This window comes from Piliocolobus tephrosceles, chromosome 20 (genome assembly GCF_002776525.5).
Source record: "Piliocolobus tephrosceles isolate RC106 chromosome 20, ASM277652v3, whole genome shotgun sequence".
Classification (NCBI taxonomy): Eukaryota; Metazoa; Chordata; class Mammalia; order Primates; family Cercopithecidae; genus Piliocolobus; species Piliocolobus tephrosceles.
In genome coordinates this window covers 56,152,077-56,170,168 of record NC_045453.1, presented here as the reverse complement: position 1 = coordinate 56,170,168, position 18,092 = coordinate 56,152,077, and the positions used below count along the sequence as shown (strand labels likewise).

General features: G+C 40.9%; 1 protein-coding gene across 3 annotated transcripts in view; it reads left to right on the top strand.

Moving 5' to 3' along the window:
- Positions 1–16,910, top strand: part of CRLS1 (cardiolipin synthase 1) — a 39,214-nt gene extending 22,304 nt beyond the window's left edge. For all 3 annotated transcript variants that reach the window (XM_023217874.1, XM_023217876.2, XM_023217875.2), the window contains 4 exons: positions 10,631–10,716; positions 11,339–11,407; positions 13,758–13,849; positions 16,591–16,910. In XM_023217874.1, the coding sequence (XP_023073642.1) occupies positions 10,631–10,716; positions 11,339–11,407; positions 13,758–13,849; positions 16,591–16,675 (332 nt within the window). In that variant the 3' untranslated portion in view covers positions 16,676–16,910. The remainder of the gene's footprint in view (positions 1–10,630; positions 10,717–11,338; positions 11,408–13,757; positions 13,850–16,590) is intronic.
- Positions 16,911–18,092: the final 1,182 nt, after the last annotated feature.

The following is an 18,092-nucleotide window of genomic DNA, read 5'->3' as shown; positions in this document are numbered from 1 at the left end:
CCTCAGCTATAGGTCTGTTGGAGATTGCTTGAGGTCCACTCCAGACCCTGTTTGCCTGGGTATCAGCAGCAGAGGTTGCAGAAGATAGAATATTGCTGAACAGCGAGTGCACCTGTCTGATTCTTGCTTTGGAAGCTTCCTCTCAGGGGTGTACTCCACCCTGTGAGGTGTGGGGTGTCAGACTGCCCCTAGTGGGGGATGTCTCCCAGTTAGGCTACTCAGGGGTCAGTGACCCACTTGAGCAGGCAGACTGCCCCTTCTCAGATCTCAACCTCCGTGTTGAGAGATCCACTGCTCTCTTCAAAGCTGTCAGACAGAGTCCTTCGCGTTTCACAGGCTTCTGCTCCTTTAACTGAGCCCTGTCCCCAGAGGCGCAGTCTACAGAGACAGGCAGGTTTCCTTGAGCTGCTGTGAGCTCCACCCAGTTCCAGCTTCCCAGCGGCTTTATTTACCTACTTAAGCCTCAGCGATGGCGGGCGCCCCTCCCCCAGCCTCGCTGCTGCCTTGCGGTTAGATTGCCGCAGACTGCTGTGTTAGCAAGGAGGGAGGCTCCGTGGGCGTGGGACCCTCCCGGCCAGGTGTGGGATACAATCTCCGGTGTGCCGGTGTTACAGCGCAGTATTGGGGTGGGAGTTACCCGATTTTCCAGGTGTTGTGTGTCTCAGTTCCCCTGGCTAGGAAAAGGGACTCCCTTCCCCCTCGCGCTTCCCAGGTGAGGCGATGCCTCGCCCTGCTTCAGCTCTCGCTGGTCGGGCTGCAGCAGCTGACCCGCGCGGATTGTCCGGCACTCCCGAGTGAGATGACCCCAGTACCTCAGTTGAAAATGCAGAAATCGCCGGTCTTCTGTGTCGCTCGCGCTGGGAGATGGAGACTGAAGCTGTTCCTATTCGGCCATCTTGCTCCGCCCCCCCGGTGTCTTTATTCTTGAAGAATATTTTTGTTGTGTATAGAATTCCAGGTTGGTATTAGTTTTTCTTAGCATGTTTAAGATATTGCTCAGTCATCCTCTTCCATTGTTGATAATAAGAAATCAGCTGTTAATCCATTTTTTTTTTTTTTTCAAGGCAAGGTCTCTGTCACCCAGGCTGGAGTGCAGTGGTATGATCTTAGCTCACTGCATTCTCTGCCTCCTGGGCTCAAGCAGTCCTCCTACCTCAGCCTCCTCAGTAGCTGGGACTACAGGTGTGTGCCACCATGCCCATCTCATTTTTGTATGGTTTTTAGAGATGGAGTTTCGCCTGTTGCCCAGGTTAGTCTTGAACTTTTGAGCTCAAGCAATCTACCCACCTTGGCCTTCCAAAGAGCTCTGATTACAGGCAAGAGCCACTGCACCTGGCCGTATTGCTTTTTTTGAAGGCAATTTTGTTTTCTTGTGGCTGTTTTTAAGATTGTCTTTTATTTTTCTCAGTTTCACAATAATATTTCTTGTTACAAGTTTCTTTTTTATTCTGCTTGGGATTTATTGGACTTCTAAGTCTGTGGATTATATATTGAAGTTAGTGCTAGAAAATTCTCAGCCACAATCTCTTTAAATGTTGTTGTGTATTCTTTCTTTTCTTTTGGGGCCACAATATACCTATGTTAGACGTTCTCTCTGTATCCATTACATCTCAGTGGTTTTTTCTGTGTTCGCTCATTTTATCTTTTTGAGCTCCATTCTGGCTGTACTAATAGGTTTACTATTTTTTCATTTCATTGCCTCTCTTTAGCCGTGCCAAAGCTATTTAATCTTAACTTCTATTGTATTCTCTAACTATAGAACTCCTATTTTATTCTTTTTTGGACTTGCTAAGTCATCTTTCATGGTTTTCAGTTCCATGCTGAAGTTTTCAATATTGACTTTTATCCCCTTGTACATGCTACGCTTAGTTATTTTTAAAGACTCTGGTGATTCAAAAATCTTGCATCTTTTGGTAGTCTCTTTCATTTGTCCACTGTTTCTGTTGATTCTTACTCATGGTATTTTAATTATTTATTTATTTTTTTCTGTTTAGATACATTCTTTGAAAAATAATTTGGAGGAATATTTGATTCTTATGAACATGGCATTACTCACCAGAGAAGATTTTTTTGTTCTATCAGGTGCCTAGGAATGCTAACAGTCTGGGACCACATAGACCACCAGGTGATGAGACAATCCTGGGAGTCCTGTTTTACTTTGGGCCATCTTTTCTCCCAACCCTGTAGGAATAGTCATTCAGATCCTAGCTGCAAGCAAGGAGATGGTTTATCAGAGCCCAGCCTCGAGGGCTCTGGGCTTTGGCTACTGTCACCCCATCATAACTGAGCTTCATGGATTGATTCTTTTCTCTCAGATTTTCTTTTAAAAATCTTTGTCTTTTTTTTTTCTTCTGAAAGATTCCCCAACATTACCATTCCCCCCTTCTGTTGACTTTTTTTGGCTCTCATTTTGAATTTTCAAGAGTTCATATTCTCGGTCTTGGTTTAAAAAAAAAAAAGTTCTTATATCATGGATGATTGTCATTCAGGATGTCTATACATACATGCGCATGCCTCATTTTTATTGCATTTCACTTTATTGCACTTTGCAAAATGACATTTTTTACAAATTCAGAGTTTGGCAATCCTATGTCCACAAGTCTATCAGCACCATTTTTCTAACATATGTACCCATTTTGCCTCTCTGTCACTTTTTTTTTTTTTTCCTGAGACAGGGTCTTGCTCTGTCACCCAGGCTGGAATGCAGTGGTATAATTATGCCTCACTGCGGCCTTGACCTCTTGGGCTCAAGGGATCCTCTTGTCTCAGTTTCTTGAGTAGCTGAGACTACAGATGTGCACCACCACACACCCAGCTAATTTTTAAATTTTTTATAGAGATGGGGTTTCCCTATGTTGCCCAAGCTGCTCTCGAACTCCTGGACTTAAGTGATCCTCCCACCTCAGCCTTTCACAATGCTGGGATTACAGGCATGACCCATAGCACCTGGTCTCTGTCACATTATAATAATTCTGCCAATATTCTGGACTTTGTCATTATTAAATCTATTACGGTGATCTGTGGTCAGTGATCCCTGATGTTACTGTCTAATTGCTTTGGGATGCAGTGAACCCATGAGAGTCATCCATGAGGGTTGGAATCAACTTCTTCCAAAATCCTGTTAATCAAGAGTGAACTCAATCAATTAATGTTGTGTATGTTCTGACTGCTCCATCAATCTGTGGGTCCCCTGTCTCTCTCCCTCTCCTCAGGCCTCCCTATTCTCTGAGACACAATAATATTGAGATTAGACCAATTAATAACCTTCCAATGTGAAAGGAAGAAGTTATATGCCTCTCACTTTAAATCAAAAGCTAGAAATTATTAAGCTTAGTGAGGAGGGCATTTCAAAAGCTGAGAGAGGCTGAAAGCTAGGCTTCTTGTGCCAAATAGCTAGCCAAGTTGTGAATACATAGGAAAAGTTCTTGAAGGAAATTAAAATTGTTACTCCAGTGAACACGTAAATGTTAAGTAAGCAAAACAGCCTTATTGCTTATGGAAAGAAAGTCTGAATGGTCTGAATAGAAGATCGAGTCAGCCAAAACATGCCCTTAAGCCAAAGCCTAATCTATAATAGATCAAGGCCCTAACTCTCTTTAATTCTGTGAAGGCACAGAGAGGTGAAGAAGTTGCAGCAGAAAAGTTGGAAGCTAGCTGACCTTGGTTTGTGCAGTTTAAGGAAAAAAGCCATCTCCATAACATGGAAGTGCAAGGTGAAGCAGCAAGCACTAGTGGGGAAGCTGCAGCAAGTTATCCAGAAAAGCTGGCTAATGATGAGGGTGGATACAATAAACAACAGATTTTCAATGGAGACAAAACACCCTTCTATTGGAAGAAGATGCCATCTAAAGCTTTCATAGCTAGAGAGAGGTCAGTGCATGGGCTTCAAAGAACAGGCTGATTCTCTTGCTAGAGGCCAGTGAAGCCAGTGAGTTTAAGTTGAAGCCAGTGCTCATTATCATTCTGAATATGGTAGGGCCCTTAAGCATTATGCTAAATCTACTCTGCCTGTGCTCTAGAAATGGAATAGCAAAGCATGAATGACAGCACGTCTGTTTACAACATGATGTACTGAATATTTTAAGCCTACAGTTGAGACCTACTGCTCAGAAAAAAAAGATTCAGTTTAAAATGTTACTGCTCATTGACAACACACCTGGTCACCCAAGAGCTCTGATGGAGATAAACAAGAAAATTAATGTTATTTTCATACCTACTGACACATCCATTCTTCAGTCCTTGTTATTTTGACTTTCAAGTCTTATTATTTAAGAAATACGTTCCCCAAGGCTATAGGTGCCATAGATAGTGATTCCTCTGATGGATCTGGGCAAAGTAAATTGAAAACCTTCTAGAAAGGATTCACCATTCTACATGCCATTAAGAATATTGATGATTCACGGGAGAAAGTCAAAATATCACCATTAACTGGATTTTTGGAAGAAGTTGATTCCAACCCACATGGATGATTTGAGGGGTTCAAGACTAGTGGAGGAAGTCGCTGCAGATGTGGTAGAAATAGCAAGATAGCCAGAATTAGAAGTGGAGCCTGAGGATGAGTGAATTGCTGCAATCTCATGATAAAAATTTCCTGAGTTGCTTCTTAAACAAAGAGGTTTCTAGAGATGAAATATACTCCTGGTGAAGATGTTGTGAACACTGTTGAAATGACAACAAAGGATTTAAAATATTACACAGACTTAGTGGATAAGGCTGCTGCAGGACTTGGGAGAATTAACTTCAACTTTTTTTTTTGAGACGGAATCTTGCTCTGTCGCCCAGGCTGGAGTGCAGTGGCATGATCTCGGCTCACTGCAAGCTCCGCCTCCCAGGTTCATGCAATTCTCCTGCCTCAGCCTCCCGAGTGCCTGGGACTACAGGCGCCCACCACGATGCCCAGCTAATTTTTTTGTATTTTTAGTAGAGACGGGATTTCACGATGTTAGCCAGGATGGTCTTGATCTCCTGAGCTTGTGATCCACCCTCCTTGGCCTCCCAAAGTGCTGGGATTATAGGCGTGAGCCACTGCGCCCGGCCTTAACTTCAATTTTAAAGGAAGTTCTGTGGGTAAAATGCTATCAAATAGCATTGCATGGTACAGAGAAATCTTTTGTGAAAGGCAGACTCAATGTATGTGGCAAACTTGATTGTTGTCTTATTTTAAGAAATTGCCACAGCCACCCCAGCCTTCAGCAACCACCACTCTGATCAGTCAGCAGCTGTCAACGTTGAGGTAAGACCCTCTACTAGCAAAAAGATTATGACTCGTTAAAGGCTCAGATGATCATTAGCTCAGATGATTTAGCAGTAAAGTATTTTTAAATTAAGGTGTATGTGTTTGTGTGTGTGTGTGTGTGTGTGTGTGTATTTAGACAGTGCTACTACCGTACACAAAATGGATTGTAGTGTAGACATAACTTTCATGTGCACTGGGAAACTGAAAAATTCGTGCGACTCACTTTACTGCAGTATTAGCTTTGTTGCGGTGGTCTGGAACAGAGCCTTCAATATCTCTGAGGTATACTTGTATTTATTTATTTATTTATTTTTCAAAAAACCTCTGTTTTGGGTTTCTTTCCTTCAGATTCTATTTTTTGTTTCTTTTGGCCTCTCTTTTATGGTGGAGACTTTATTGAAATGTGTGGTGATCCTTGGCTGCTAACTTATATTTGAATGAGGCATGAAAAGTTCATTGGGAGCTCAGTAGGCACTGGGGTGCAGGGCCTGAATTCTCAGTATCTTTAAGCCTATTCTGTAGATCCTAGCTCTCTACCTGCTGCTTGGGAATTATAAAGGCCTTCCCACCAGGGTTTTGGGAGCTAAGCTGTGGGAGGAGGCTGGGGTCTCGTTGTTCAGTATGTAGACCTTCGCTTGATCCCTACTGCACTCCAGTGCCCCTTGGTTCGGAGGGTAACGTGGAGTGGGGGTTGGTAACTTTTCCTGCAAAGGACCAGATAATAAATATAATGTGATCTGTCACAACCACTCAGCTTTGCTATTGTAGCGTGAAAGCAGCCATAGAAAATATATAGATGAGTGAATGTGAATGTATTCCAATAAAATTTTACATATGGACACTGGAAATTGATTTTATTTTATTTATTTATTTTTGAGACGGAGTCTCGCTCTGTCGCCTAGGCTGGTGTGCAGTGGCGCTATCTCAGCTCACTGCAACCCCCGCCTCCCAGGTTCAAGTGATTCTCCTGCTTCATTCTTGCGAGTACCTGGGATTACAGCCACCCACCACCATGCCCGGCTAATTGTTTATATTTTTAGTAGAGGCGGGGGTTTTACCATGTTGACCAGGCTGGTCTCGAACTCCCGACCTCAGGTGATTCACCCGCCTCGGCCTCCCAAAGTGCTGGGATTACATGGGCCACCATGCCTGTTTTTTTGTTTGTTTTTGTTTTTTGTTTGTTTGTTTTTTAGACAGGGTCTCACTCTATCACTTAGGCTGGAATGCAGTGGCACAATCTTGGCTCACTATAACCTCTGCCTCCCAGTCACTTTCAAGAAGTGATTCTCGTGCTTCAACCTCCTGAGTAGCTGGGATTACAGGCATGCACCACGAGGCCCAGCTAATTTTTGTGTTTTTAGTAGAGATGGAGTTTTGCCACGTTGGCCAGGCTGGTCTTAAACTCATGGCCTCAAGTGATCTGCCTGTCTCAGCCTCCCAAAGTGCTAGGATTATAGGCGTGAGCCACCCCGCCCAGCCTGGAAATTGAATTTCATAGCATTTTCATGTGTCTTGAAATACTGGTCTTCTGCCTTTTTTCCCCCCAACCATTAAAAAATGTAAAAATCACTCTTAGCCACCGGGAGCCACAGCCCTAGCAGTAAGGTGTTAGGGAAGGCCCAGGGATCTGACTGCTCTTTATATGGACTTCTTGAGTTTCTCTTGTGGAGTTGCTTCTCGTGGGAATTGCTTTCTGAAGAACTTAGGTTTCAGCTCTTCCCATTATTATTAGTAATAATACTAATAAGCTTGGTTAAAACTTTGAAATCTGTCTCCTCTACTCATTCTCTTTGTGTTTTTATATCCTTTCATTTCTTTACTGTCATTTTAGGAGAGTTTTGGAAAGTAGAATGATGCATATATGCAGTCTTGCATGTTCCTACTTTTATGCTGCATTTTTTAAAAGTCACATCTACCTTCATTTTAATACCTTTGTTTCTCTAAGAGTAAGAAATATCTTCTGCAGGATTGGAGGTCAAGAAACTTTTTGCTTTCCTTTTTTGCTAGAATAATAAATCATTCTGCTCTTCTTTTTGGTCTTTTTTGGGAGGGGGAGAAGGATGAAAACAAATTCTTTGGCTTATATGTGGATTAGAGAGTGGAAGGCAAATCCAAGTTAATTTCTACTTAGATTTATGTCCACTGAACTTAGGTCTGTGTGTATTTGTTCTGCCACATTTTTGTATTATTATATTGTTTCTGGTTTACCATATGTTAAATTATTATTTCTGGCTTAAGTCAATTTCTAGAATATTCTGTTAAATTTACTGTTTTCACTGTAAAAACCTATGGTGTAGATGTTAACTATTTTTAATATGTAAACGATTTTATGAAATATTTCCCTTTAATGCTAATAAAACTTGACCATGATGTCTGGCTTTGTGGGCTGTGTGATCTCTGTCACAGCTGCTCAGCTCTGCTGTTGTAGTGTGAAAGCAGCCACAGAAAATATTTGAATTAGTGAGTATAGAATGTGTTCTAATAACATTTTACTTACAGACACTGGAAATATCGTTGCAAATATTACCTGTGTTTCAGAGTTAGCAAGTAGGGAGAAAAAACCTGGAGAAATCCTTGACACATTTTACACTGTCCTACCCATCACTTTCTTACTCTAGTAGGCAAAATAAAAGCTGTTTTAACTGTAGAAGAGAAGAGGAGGCCCAGAGGGAAAGCCAGGAAATAGGATAAAATTTTTTAACTACAGTAGGAGCCCGTGTCTTTCAGTTGGCTGAGGCCTTCGAGACCATCTGGTGCAGAAATGTTCTAGCCTTGCTGTGCATAGGAGTCACCCAGAGGAGAGCTTTCACCCGGAAGAGAGCTTTCATCTGGGCTTTTACTGAACTCTCTCAAGGTGACTTTTGGATGGGCAGTCAGTTTGGGGAACCCTTGGTTTTTTTTTTTTTATTTTTTTTTAATAGCTCTTTCCCCTACCAGATGGTTACAGGTGGTAAACTGAGTCCAGAGATGCTAATTGTTAGGTCACACTGTTGGGTTGGAACCCTAATGTGCTGCCCCAAGCATAGTCTGAATTCCATAGGCCTACATTCCTGGTTGAATGCAATCTTGCATGTTCTTCCATGCATACATAGATTTTAATTTGCATGGATTTGCTGCTTTTTGTGTTTTTTCTTTTTTTTTTGAGATGGAGTTTCGCTCTTGTTGCCCAGGCTGGAGTGCAGTGGCGCGATCTTGGCTCGCTGCACCCTCCGCCTCCTGGGTTCAAGTGATTCTCCTGCCTCAGACTCCTGAGTAACTGGGATTACAGGCATGCGCCACTATGCCTGGCTAATTGTGTATTTTTAGTAGAGATAGGGTTTCTCCATGTTGGTCAGGTTGGTCTCGAACTTCTGACCTCATGTGATCTGCCTGCCTCGGCCTTCCAAAGTGCTGGGATTACAGGCGTGAGCCACCGCACAGGTTTGCTGCATTTTAAAAGTATGATTGTTGTTAGATTTTGTCAGCTAATGATTGCTACAGAAAAGTTTGTTTTACAGGTACAAAAATGTTCCTAAAAATTACAACTTACTGTTTTCATGCTTGGCTCATATAGCCATATCTTGTTTGCTCCAAATGCTATGACTTGAGTGGATAAGCACTTTTTCTTTGGAATAGTGTTATCCATCAAGGACTCAGCCAAGGATCAACACTTACATCATAGCTATAACCAGCAGAGATTTAAATTTTAAATCTGTAATTAATTAGAGATTTTCTTCAAATTTCAGAGCCAGTTGAATGTCAAAACTGGAGAGGACCATAAGTACAGCCTCCAATAATTCATAAAAGATTTGTTTGAAAGTATTACGGAAGAGATATTCATGATCCTTTTTATTTTTATCTTTATTCATTTGAAATAGTTTGAATAATGTTTGAACCGAGTGAACTCAGGGTTTTTTTTTCCCCCCTTTTTAAAAATAATAATTTTTGGCCGGGCGCGGTGGCTCAAGCCTGTAATCCCAGCACTTTGGGAGGCCAAGACGGGTGGATCACGAGGTCAGGAGATCGAGACCATCCTGGATAACATGGTGAAACCCCGTCTCTACTAAAAAATACAAAAAACTAGCCGGGCGAGGTGGTTGGTGCCTGTAGTCCCAGCTACTCGGGAGGCTGAGGCAGGAGAATGGCATAAACCCGGGAGGCGGAGCTTGCAGTGAGCTGAGATCCGGCCACTGCACTCCAGCCTGGGTGACAGAGCGAGACTCCATCTCAAAAAATAAAATAAAATAAATAATAATAATAATTTTTTTCTTATAAAAGATATATTCACAGTTAAAAACTTTCTGTGGTGCAGAAGGATATAATGTGAAGCAAGTTCTTTGCCATCTCATTCCCATTCAATAAGGAAATAGGAGTTCCTTAGGTATTTGTTTGAAAATATCCTTCTATTGGCTATGGCTCTGGGACCATAGTGTAAAATCTGAGGAATGATGACGTAACTATTGACAAGTTGAATTCATTGAATGGGCAAGGAGAAAAACAGCAATCCCTGGGAAGGAACTGACTGGATAAGTATAAAATATTTCAGGCTGGGCACGGTGGCTCATGCATGTAATCCTTGCATTTTGGGAGGCTGAGGCGGGCAGATCGCTTGAACTCAGGAGTTTTAGACCAGCTGGGATAACATGATGAAATCCCTTCTCTACCAAAAAAAAAAAAAAAAATTAGGCATGGTGGCATGTACTTGTGTTCCCAGCTACTTGGGAGGGTGAGGTGAGAGGATTGCCTTGAGCCCAGGAGGTCAAGGCTAGGCAGTGAGTCATTACTGTGCCACTGCACTCCAGCCTAGGCAACAAAGCAAGGCCCTGTCAAAAACAAAACAAAACAAAAAAAAACACAAAAAAAATTCTGTTTCTCTACTAGTTGCACATAACAGCAAATTTTACTCTTCAGAGAATAGTCTAAAATGCAGAACAAGCAATCAAAGCTCCTGAGATTCCAGAAGAGTTTGAGGCCTCCCACATCCTTCGCCACCCCTTTATCATCTCTTTCCATGTAATTCTGAGTATGGTGATCTTTTTTTCAAATGTACAGAGCTAAGAAGTAGCAAAAGAGGAGAGAGTGCTGAGTAGAGCTGATGCTGACAACTTCAGACCAATAGCTTAAAAACATGCAAGAAAAAAGCATAATCAGATGAGAAGATTGGCATACTGAAACGCAGATACAGACTTCAAAGCTATAGTCTGTACTTCACTTTGTTTTGAGGCCGGGTTAAAGAAGAATATAAAAATCAGTAGTTTGCTATAGGGAACCCTAAACCATCAATAGATGTTCATTGTAAAACTATTTGTGAAAACAGCAGTTTGTGGTAAGGCTGAATGACATGTTATTATATTCATAATACATGTTAGTAATTTTCAGAATCCCAGTTAAAATTATTTTATGTTTGATTTTCAGTTCCGCTTACTTATATGATCATTTCGAGAGATGTAATGTTGATTGCTGCTGTTTTTTATGTCAGATACCGAACTCTTCCAACACCAGTGAGTTTGTTTCCAAAAAGTATTATTTTAGCATTGTTTGTGATTTAAGGAAAAAACAAAAAGACATTTTTTAAAGTCAACCTCTTTTCAATTGATGGCACGTGAAACCCAGACTAGCCAGCCCATATCCCTAGAAGCAAATTCTTTAAAGGTGTTTCACATAGGTCTGAGACATATTGTCTAACCTCTACCATGGATAGTCTAGAATTGGTTTTAAAAATCACAGTTGTATGAACATGGAACGATTTGTTTGCATATTTATTCATGAGCTCTATAAATATTTGAGCACAGACGTGTGGCAGTTAACCTCTTTTGGCTCCCAGTCTACTGAAAATAGAGCAGTATTTTGTTCATTTTATTTTTTAATTCAAAAAAAATAGTGAATAAGGGAATTTTGAGTTTAGTAAAATTTTATAAAGCAACTTTATAGGTATTGTGTTTGAATTTTACAGCAATTGAGAAATCTATAAATTTTTTAACACTCAGTTTTCAGTATATATTGAATGTATGATTTTTAAAATTATGTTGTTACCTGACTATAATAACAAAATGCCTATTTTAAATAAAAATGTCTATTTTAAACAATAAATTAATTACTTTATCTTTTTTGGTCCTCTGCCAGCGAACACTTGCCAAGTATTTCAATCCTTGCTATGCCACAGCTAGGTTAAAACCAACATTCATCAGCAAGGTAAGAGAATGCAATGTTCTTTTAAGTTATCCCTTTGTAAATTTTTATTATATGGGATATAAACCTCAGTCAAGAACAGCTGAAAATGAGACAGATTTAAATGCATAGAGTATAGAGGCTAGAGAGTGGCGTTAGGCAGGCAACTTTAACCCAGTTCTTTTATCCTCCATGTTTTTTGGATCATCCTTTACATGTTGTGCCTTGAGTTGGTGGTCTGAGAGTTTAAGCTCTGAATGAGGTAATTGGGCCACTGTTCAGGGAAAGGGAATTGAAATGTAATTGTTCCTTTTTTTCTTTTGAGACAAGGTCTTACTTTGTTGCCCAGGCTGGTATGGAACTCCTGGCTTCAAGCGGTCCTCCTGCCTTGGGCTCCCAAATTATTGGGATTACAGGAATGAGCCACCAAGCTTAGCTGTAATTGCTTCTTGATTGAGTTTCACAGATTATGAAGAGTCCCTTGTGGTTTCACTCCCTTCCTCCCTGTGGTGAAAACACCAAATGGCCGTTCATTTTCAGGATTGACAGTTAAGTGGAAAGGCATAGGAAAGTAGGAAAAAGTTTTGTTCACTGATAAACAGCTGCTGCTCTTAGTTGTCCATTCTGTTTTCCTGAGCATTCAGGGCAGTAAGTATATGCCAGTCTGCACACAAAAAGGATACTGTTAATGCCTCTCAAACCATATTTGTTTTTCTAGTAGTTTTGATAAGTTTTCTCAGTTCATTCTTTTGTCCCATGTTTAATGTCAAGGATTTAACAGGTTAAGAATGCCCATCCTTTTTGGGAGAGAAGGGTGGTGGCTTTTATACAGAACTCCCAGGGGTGGACTTTTACCTACATGCATAGGATTTGGGTTTTTTTGTTGTTGTTTTTTGTTTGTTTGTTTGGCTTCAAGTGACTTGTGTTTATATTGTATGGCAATTTGAGTGTAGTACTACATGGAAAGTGGCTTAAAGAGGTACAGGGACAAGTGCCTTAAACCCTTATACTTATAGGAAGTCCTTCAGATAAAATTTATTTATTTTTTATTTTATTTTATTTTATTTTTAAGATGGATTTTTTGCTCTTGTTGCCCAGGCTGGAGGCAGTGATGCGATCTCAGCTCACTGCAGTCTCCACCTCCTGGGTTCAAGCAATTCCCCTGCCTCAGTCTCCCAAGTAGCTGCGATTACAGGCATGCACCACCACGCCCAGCTAATTTTTTTGTATTCTTTAGTAGAGATGGGGTTTCACCATGTTGGTCAGGCTGGTCTCAAATTCCTGACCTCAGGTGATCCACCCACCTCGGCCTCCCAAAGTGCTGGGATTACAGGCGTGAGCCACTGTGCCCGGCTATTATTTATTTTTTAAAATGAAGTGTCATTTGGCTGGAGAACGGGTGATAGAACAGAGGTGCTTGTCTGCTTCACTCCCTTTTTCATACTTTACAGACTCTTCCATGGAGTGCTTCTCATGATGATAGAGGGAGTGTCCGGTGTGTTTCTTGTTCTATTTTCTTTTCTCCCCAGTGCTGTCTTTTAGTGTAGGGAAGCCTACTCATTTCCTCCTTTAGAGAGGTTCTTTTATGGAGATGAGTGCTTTTTCTTTGAAATAGGGTCTTGCTGTGTCCGCCCAGCCTTGAGCGCAGTGGTGCAAGCATAGCTCACTGCAGCCTTGACTTCCCAGGCTCAAAATATCCTCCCACATCAGCCTCCCAAGTAGCTGAGAGTACAGGTGCACGCCACCATGCTTGACTGGTTTTTAACTAGCTGGTCTTGAACTCCTGGGCTCAAGTAGTCCTTCTGCCTCAGCCTCCAAAAGTGTTGGATTGCAGGCATGAACCACTGCATCTGTCCTGAGATGAGTGCATTTTAATTTTCTAACCTCACAAGGTTTGACAGGTAGGCAAGAAGGGAACATCAGATAAGGCCCTAGGAAATCTAGGTTGCAGCTTTGGTTCTGTTGTCTGCTGTGACTGCAGGCAAGTCACCTAACTCCTTACTCTTTTACCCATGAGGAGGTAGCCTAGTTATTTTCATATTCTATTTTAATGGGCAGTTGGAAAAAAGGCAAATTATTTTGTAACATTTTTGAGTTGCTGTGGGAATTCAAGGTAGTGGTATTTTCTGACAGTTGTCATTACTCTCACTCTTAAGGGCAGCTGTGCAGACAGATGGGTCAGTTAGTGAGGTTGACCCTTTTGTGTGTGCTCACCTGTGAATGCAAGCTTCTTGGACAGGGGTAGTGTAGATGAACCGCAAGCATGCTGAGGGTATGTCATGTTATAGTGTGATGGGCTGTGCTTTTGTCTTGAACGCTTGAAATAGGATCCAGTTAGCACTGTTCACTTAGAACTTTCTCTTTTTTTATTTAGGTAAATACAGCAGTCCAGTTAATCTTGGTGGCAGCTTCTTTGGCAGCTCCAGTTTTCAACTATGCTGACAGCATTTATCTTCAGATACTGTGGTAAGCTAAATTTGGAATCACTGTCTTAGAATGTCAACAGAATGATGTATTGTGATAGCCCTAGAATGACCTTGTTCTTACAGCATTTATTGAGCACTGACTGGATAAAGCTGTGGCTATATTTTGTGATTGATATCATTGTTAAGGCGCTTCCTGCCAAGTATGAGATGTAGAAGTTAGCTTTCATACAAATTAAAAGGGATAAAAGGTGCTGATAATGTGTTAAGGTTTTGGAGGAAGAGATAACTTCATAGGAATAAGAGGGACAGTTTCAGGGAGGAGGTGGTGTTTGATGCGTGAAGTATAGGTGGATTGTGTGTAGGAAGAGACTGAGAGGAGGCGACTAGGTGAAAGACAGGGCCTAAGCCAAGAAACAAAGAGTGTTGGAGAGAGGGTAGGGAAGCTGAGTCCAGCCTGTTGAAAGGGGTGTTGTAGGAGGGAAAACTGGAGAAAGGAGTTTGAATTTTATTATACTAATTGCTTATTTATCATCTTAAAGGTGTGTCAAATTCATGCTTTCAGAGTTCAAAACATGTCACATTGATATAGGAGTATTATATTTTGGCACAATTTTAACTCGAATTAAAATTATCTTGCTTGGTACAGTCCGGACCAGAAAGTGGTGGCTAATCACAGTCAGTTAAGCCAGGCAAGCTTTTAAAAAATGACAACTACTCTAAACTTTTTAATTTAAAATAGTTAAGTGTACATTTATCCCCATTCATCTTATACCTTCTGATATAGGATGAAGACTTTTTGAGCGTAGGTCCATCGGTGGGAGTTTTTTCTTTCTTGGATAAACTACATCCATAATACAACCTCTCTGATTTTCATTTTTTACTTCTTTAAGGTGATGCAAGAACTTAAAACATTTACAAAGCAGTTTAAGAACTGTTTAGATTTTTTCCCTAGTCTTTTCACAATCATCTTGCCTATTTATTTTGACAGTACTTTTTTTCCCTACGAACCCATGAAAACAGAGACAGTATTTTTTTTTAATCAAGTCACCTTTATTGAGTCTTTTGTAAAGCATCGAATGTAGTTTTCAGAAACAGCAATTTAAAAAAAAATTTTTTTTTTTTTTGGAGACAGGGTCTTGCTCTGTCACCTAGGCTGTAGTGCAATGGCATGATCATAGCTAACAGTAACCTTGAATTCCTGGCCTCAAGCGATCCTCCCACTTCAGCCTCCCGAGTAACTGGGATTACAGGCATATGCCACCACACCTAGCTATTTTGGTTTTTTTAATTTAATTAATTTTTTTTTCTTTTTTTTTTGAGACGGGTTCTTGCTCTGTTGCCCGGGCTGGAGTGCAATGGCCTGATCTCAGCTCACTGCAACCTCTACCTCACAGGTTCAAGTCATTCTCCTGCCTCAACTTCCTGAGTAGCTGGGATTACAGGTACCCACCACCATACCTGGCCAATTTTTATATAGTAGAGGCAGGATTTCACCATGTTGGTCAGGCTGGTCTCGGACTCCTGGCCTCAATTGATCCACCTGCCTCGGCCTCAAAGTGCTAGGATTACAGGTGTGAGCCACTGCACCCAGACACTAATTTTTTATAGTATTATTTTTTGTAGAAACAGGGTCTCACTATGTTGCCCAAGCTGATCTCAAACTCTTGGCTTCAAGCAATCCTCCTGCCTCAGCCTCCCAAAGTGGTAGGATTATAGTCATAAGCCTCTGCGTCCAGCTAGAAATAGCAATTTTTCTAACACATATATTTCATTGGTTTATGAATTTAGTATATCAAAGTGGCATGAACAGATTCAAGATCCAACAAAAGGGAATCTTGATTCTGCCTCACCTAATAAAAGCAGAAGTGTGTGGGTACACTAAAAAGTAATCTCCTAGCTGTGGGCATTCAGCATGCCACGGGCGTCAGTTGATGTCATTTCAAGGAGAATCCAGTTAAGGGTAATTTGGTAAAGAAAGCTGAAATTGATTTAAAATTACTCAGATAACTTTAGAATTCTCAAACGCTACAGGAAATAGAGTCTGGTACCCTGAGCAGCATGGAGCAGTGGAAAGAGCATGTGGGCTTTAGAGTTGAAACCACGTCAGGCTCAAACATAGTTCTTCGATAAGCCCTGAGCAGGTTCCCCGGGTCTTCCATTTCCCCCTTCTGGAGGATGAGTTTGTTGCAAGAATAAAATGAGAATGTAAGACACCTGGAGGATGCCTGAGTAAAAAATGACAGTAGCTAGTAGTATTTATTTGTAGGGCTCATTACCTAGAATAAGTTTGTTTGACGTTACTAATTAAAATGAAGTCTTAAAGAAAAGCAGTGTATTTAGACTCTGGTAGTTAAGAAAAATTACACCACAGAGCCCTTTTTACTTTTTTTTTTTTTAGACGGAGTCTCGCTCTGTTGCCCAGGCTGGAGTGCAGTGGCACATCTTGGCTGACTGCAGGCTCCGCCTCCCGGTTCACGCCATTCTCCTGCATCAGCCTCCCATGTAGCTGAGACTAGAGGCGCCCGCCACCACGCCCAGCTAATTTTTTGTATTTTTTTAGTAGAGATGGGGTTTCACCGTGTTAGCCAGGATGGTCTCTTATCTCCTGACCTCGTGATCCGTTCGCCTTGGCCTCCCAAAGTGCTGGGATTACAGGCATGAGCCACTGCACCCAGCCTTTCTGCTTTTTAAATAGATCTTTTGCATGTATTCATTATGATTCCCATTGTTACTGTTTTTTAGACTTGACAACTAAATTTTATTTCTTTTCTTCCATAAAAGGTGTTTTACAGCTTTCACCACAGCTGCATCAGCTTACAGTTACTATCATTATGGTCGGAAGACTGTTCAGGTGATAAAAGACTGATGAAAGCCATCTATCACCATGAGTAAGGAAGCAGTATACATCAATGGGAACAGGTCCCATGGAAATCTACAGGAGTTTCCCTATTTTGGTGTTCAGCTTGAAAAAGGACTTGTCAGAACCAACCATGTCATCAAAATTTAAGTAATGTGCATTGAAAATAAGGTTGATCATGGGAATATGCAGAATTTCCAATGTATTTTTAAATACAAATAAAACTATAATTTAGAATTTTTAATCTTAGGTTTCTTGATTAATTTATAAGAGATCAATTATTGTCAGTCTTTTTTATATGTTTTCTACAAACATAGTCCAGAGCATGGGCAGAGTTGACACCTCTTTTAAGTGAAATTTGGATTGCTCACAAAGCACTAGGAAATGTCGTGGGGTTCAAATATATATCCTACACAACTGGGCAATACATTTTTGTTTGATTTTTAGGTCTGTGTATACATTAACAGTTCATGTAGTTAATACCTGATCATTTGGGATAATGAAAGTGAAGTTAGTTGTAGATGAAGTAAAGTTATAAAAGAGATTTAAAATGCAGTAAGTTTTTAAGATAATAATCAAACAGAATAGCAGGTATGAAGTTCATTTTCGGTAGTCTTCCAACCTCTCAGGTGCCTAATAATTTATGTATGAGGATAACAGGTAACAAAGATAGTTGAGATACGAGAACGTGTCTATTAGTCTTTGCGTCTAAAAGGCAGTGAGTTGCATTCCTGCCTTCCACTGTGTTTCTGACATAGCAATGTTTGTTTGATATGGGACCCTGGATTCATATATTATGTAAATAATATCAAGCTGTATATTTTTCAAAGGTTTTTTAAACTTTGGAGACTCTTCTTTTGTTAAGAAGTTAAAGGAATAAAAGAGCTGGGAAAAAAATTGTACCTTCAACTCGGGTTGTTCCATATAACATACTTATTCTCTGCCGCTACGTAAGTTTTCCAATTCACAAAGTCCATTCATGTACATCACTTACACTTAAATTGTAAAAATAATTAGTCTGACCATCTGATTTGAAAAGAGTCTTGCTACAAACACATCATATTTAGGAGAATGTGGGATATGGGGAATGGGAGAAGAAGACAGTCCAGGGGCAACTGGTTGTTGCTGCTTAACAGTAGAGGCCTATTGCTGCCCATTGTCCGTGGTTTTAATCCAAGCCTATTACGGAATACTGCAGTGAGATTATCCATTCTCAGCCTATTGAGCTGCATTAAATTAGAATGGGAGGCTGTAAGTAAAACTCATGCCTCTTGGCCAGGCATTCTGTACCAGCATGTCCCTCTGTGGCTTGCTGGTCCTGGCTTCTTTGTTCTCAGACTGGCGGCTGAGCTGCGCTTGGCTTGGAGCATACTGAAGCCTGCAGCCAGGGACAACACCATTGAATCAGATGGAGGGGGTTGAAAAG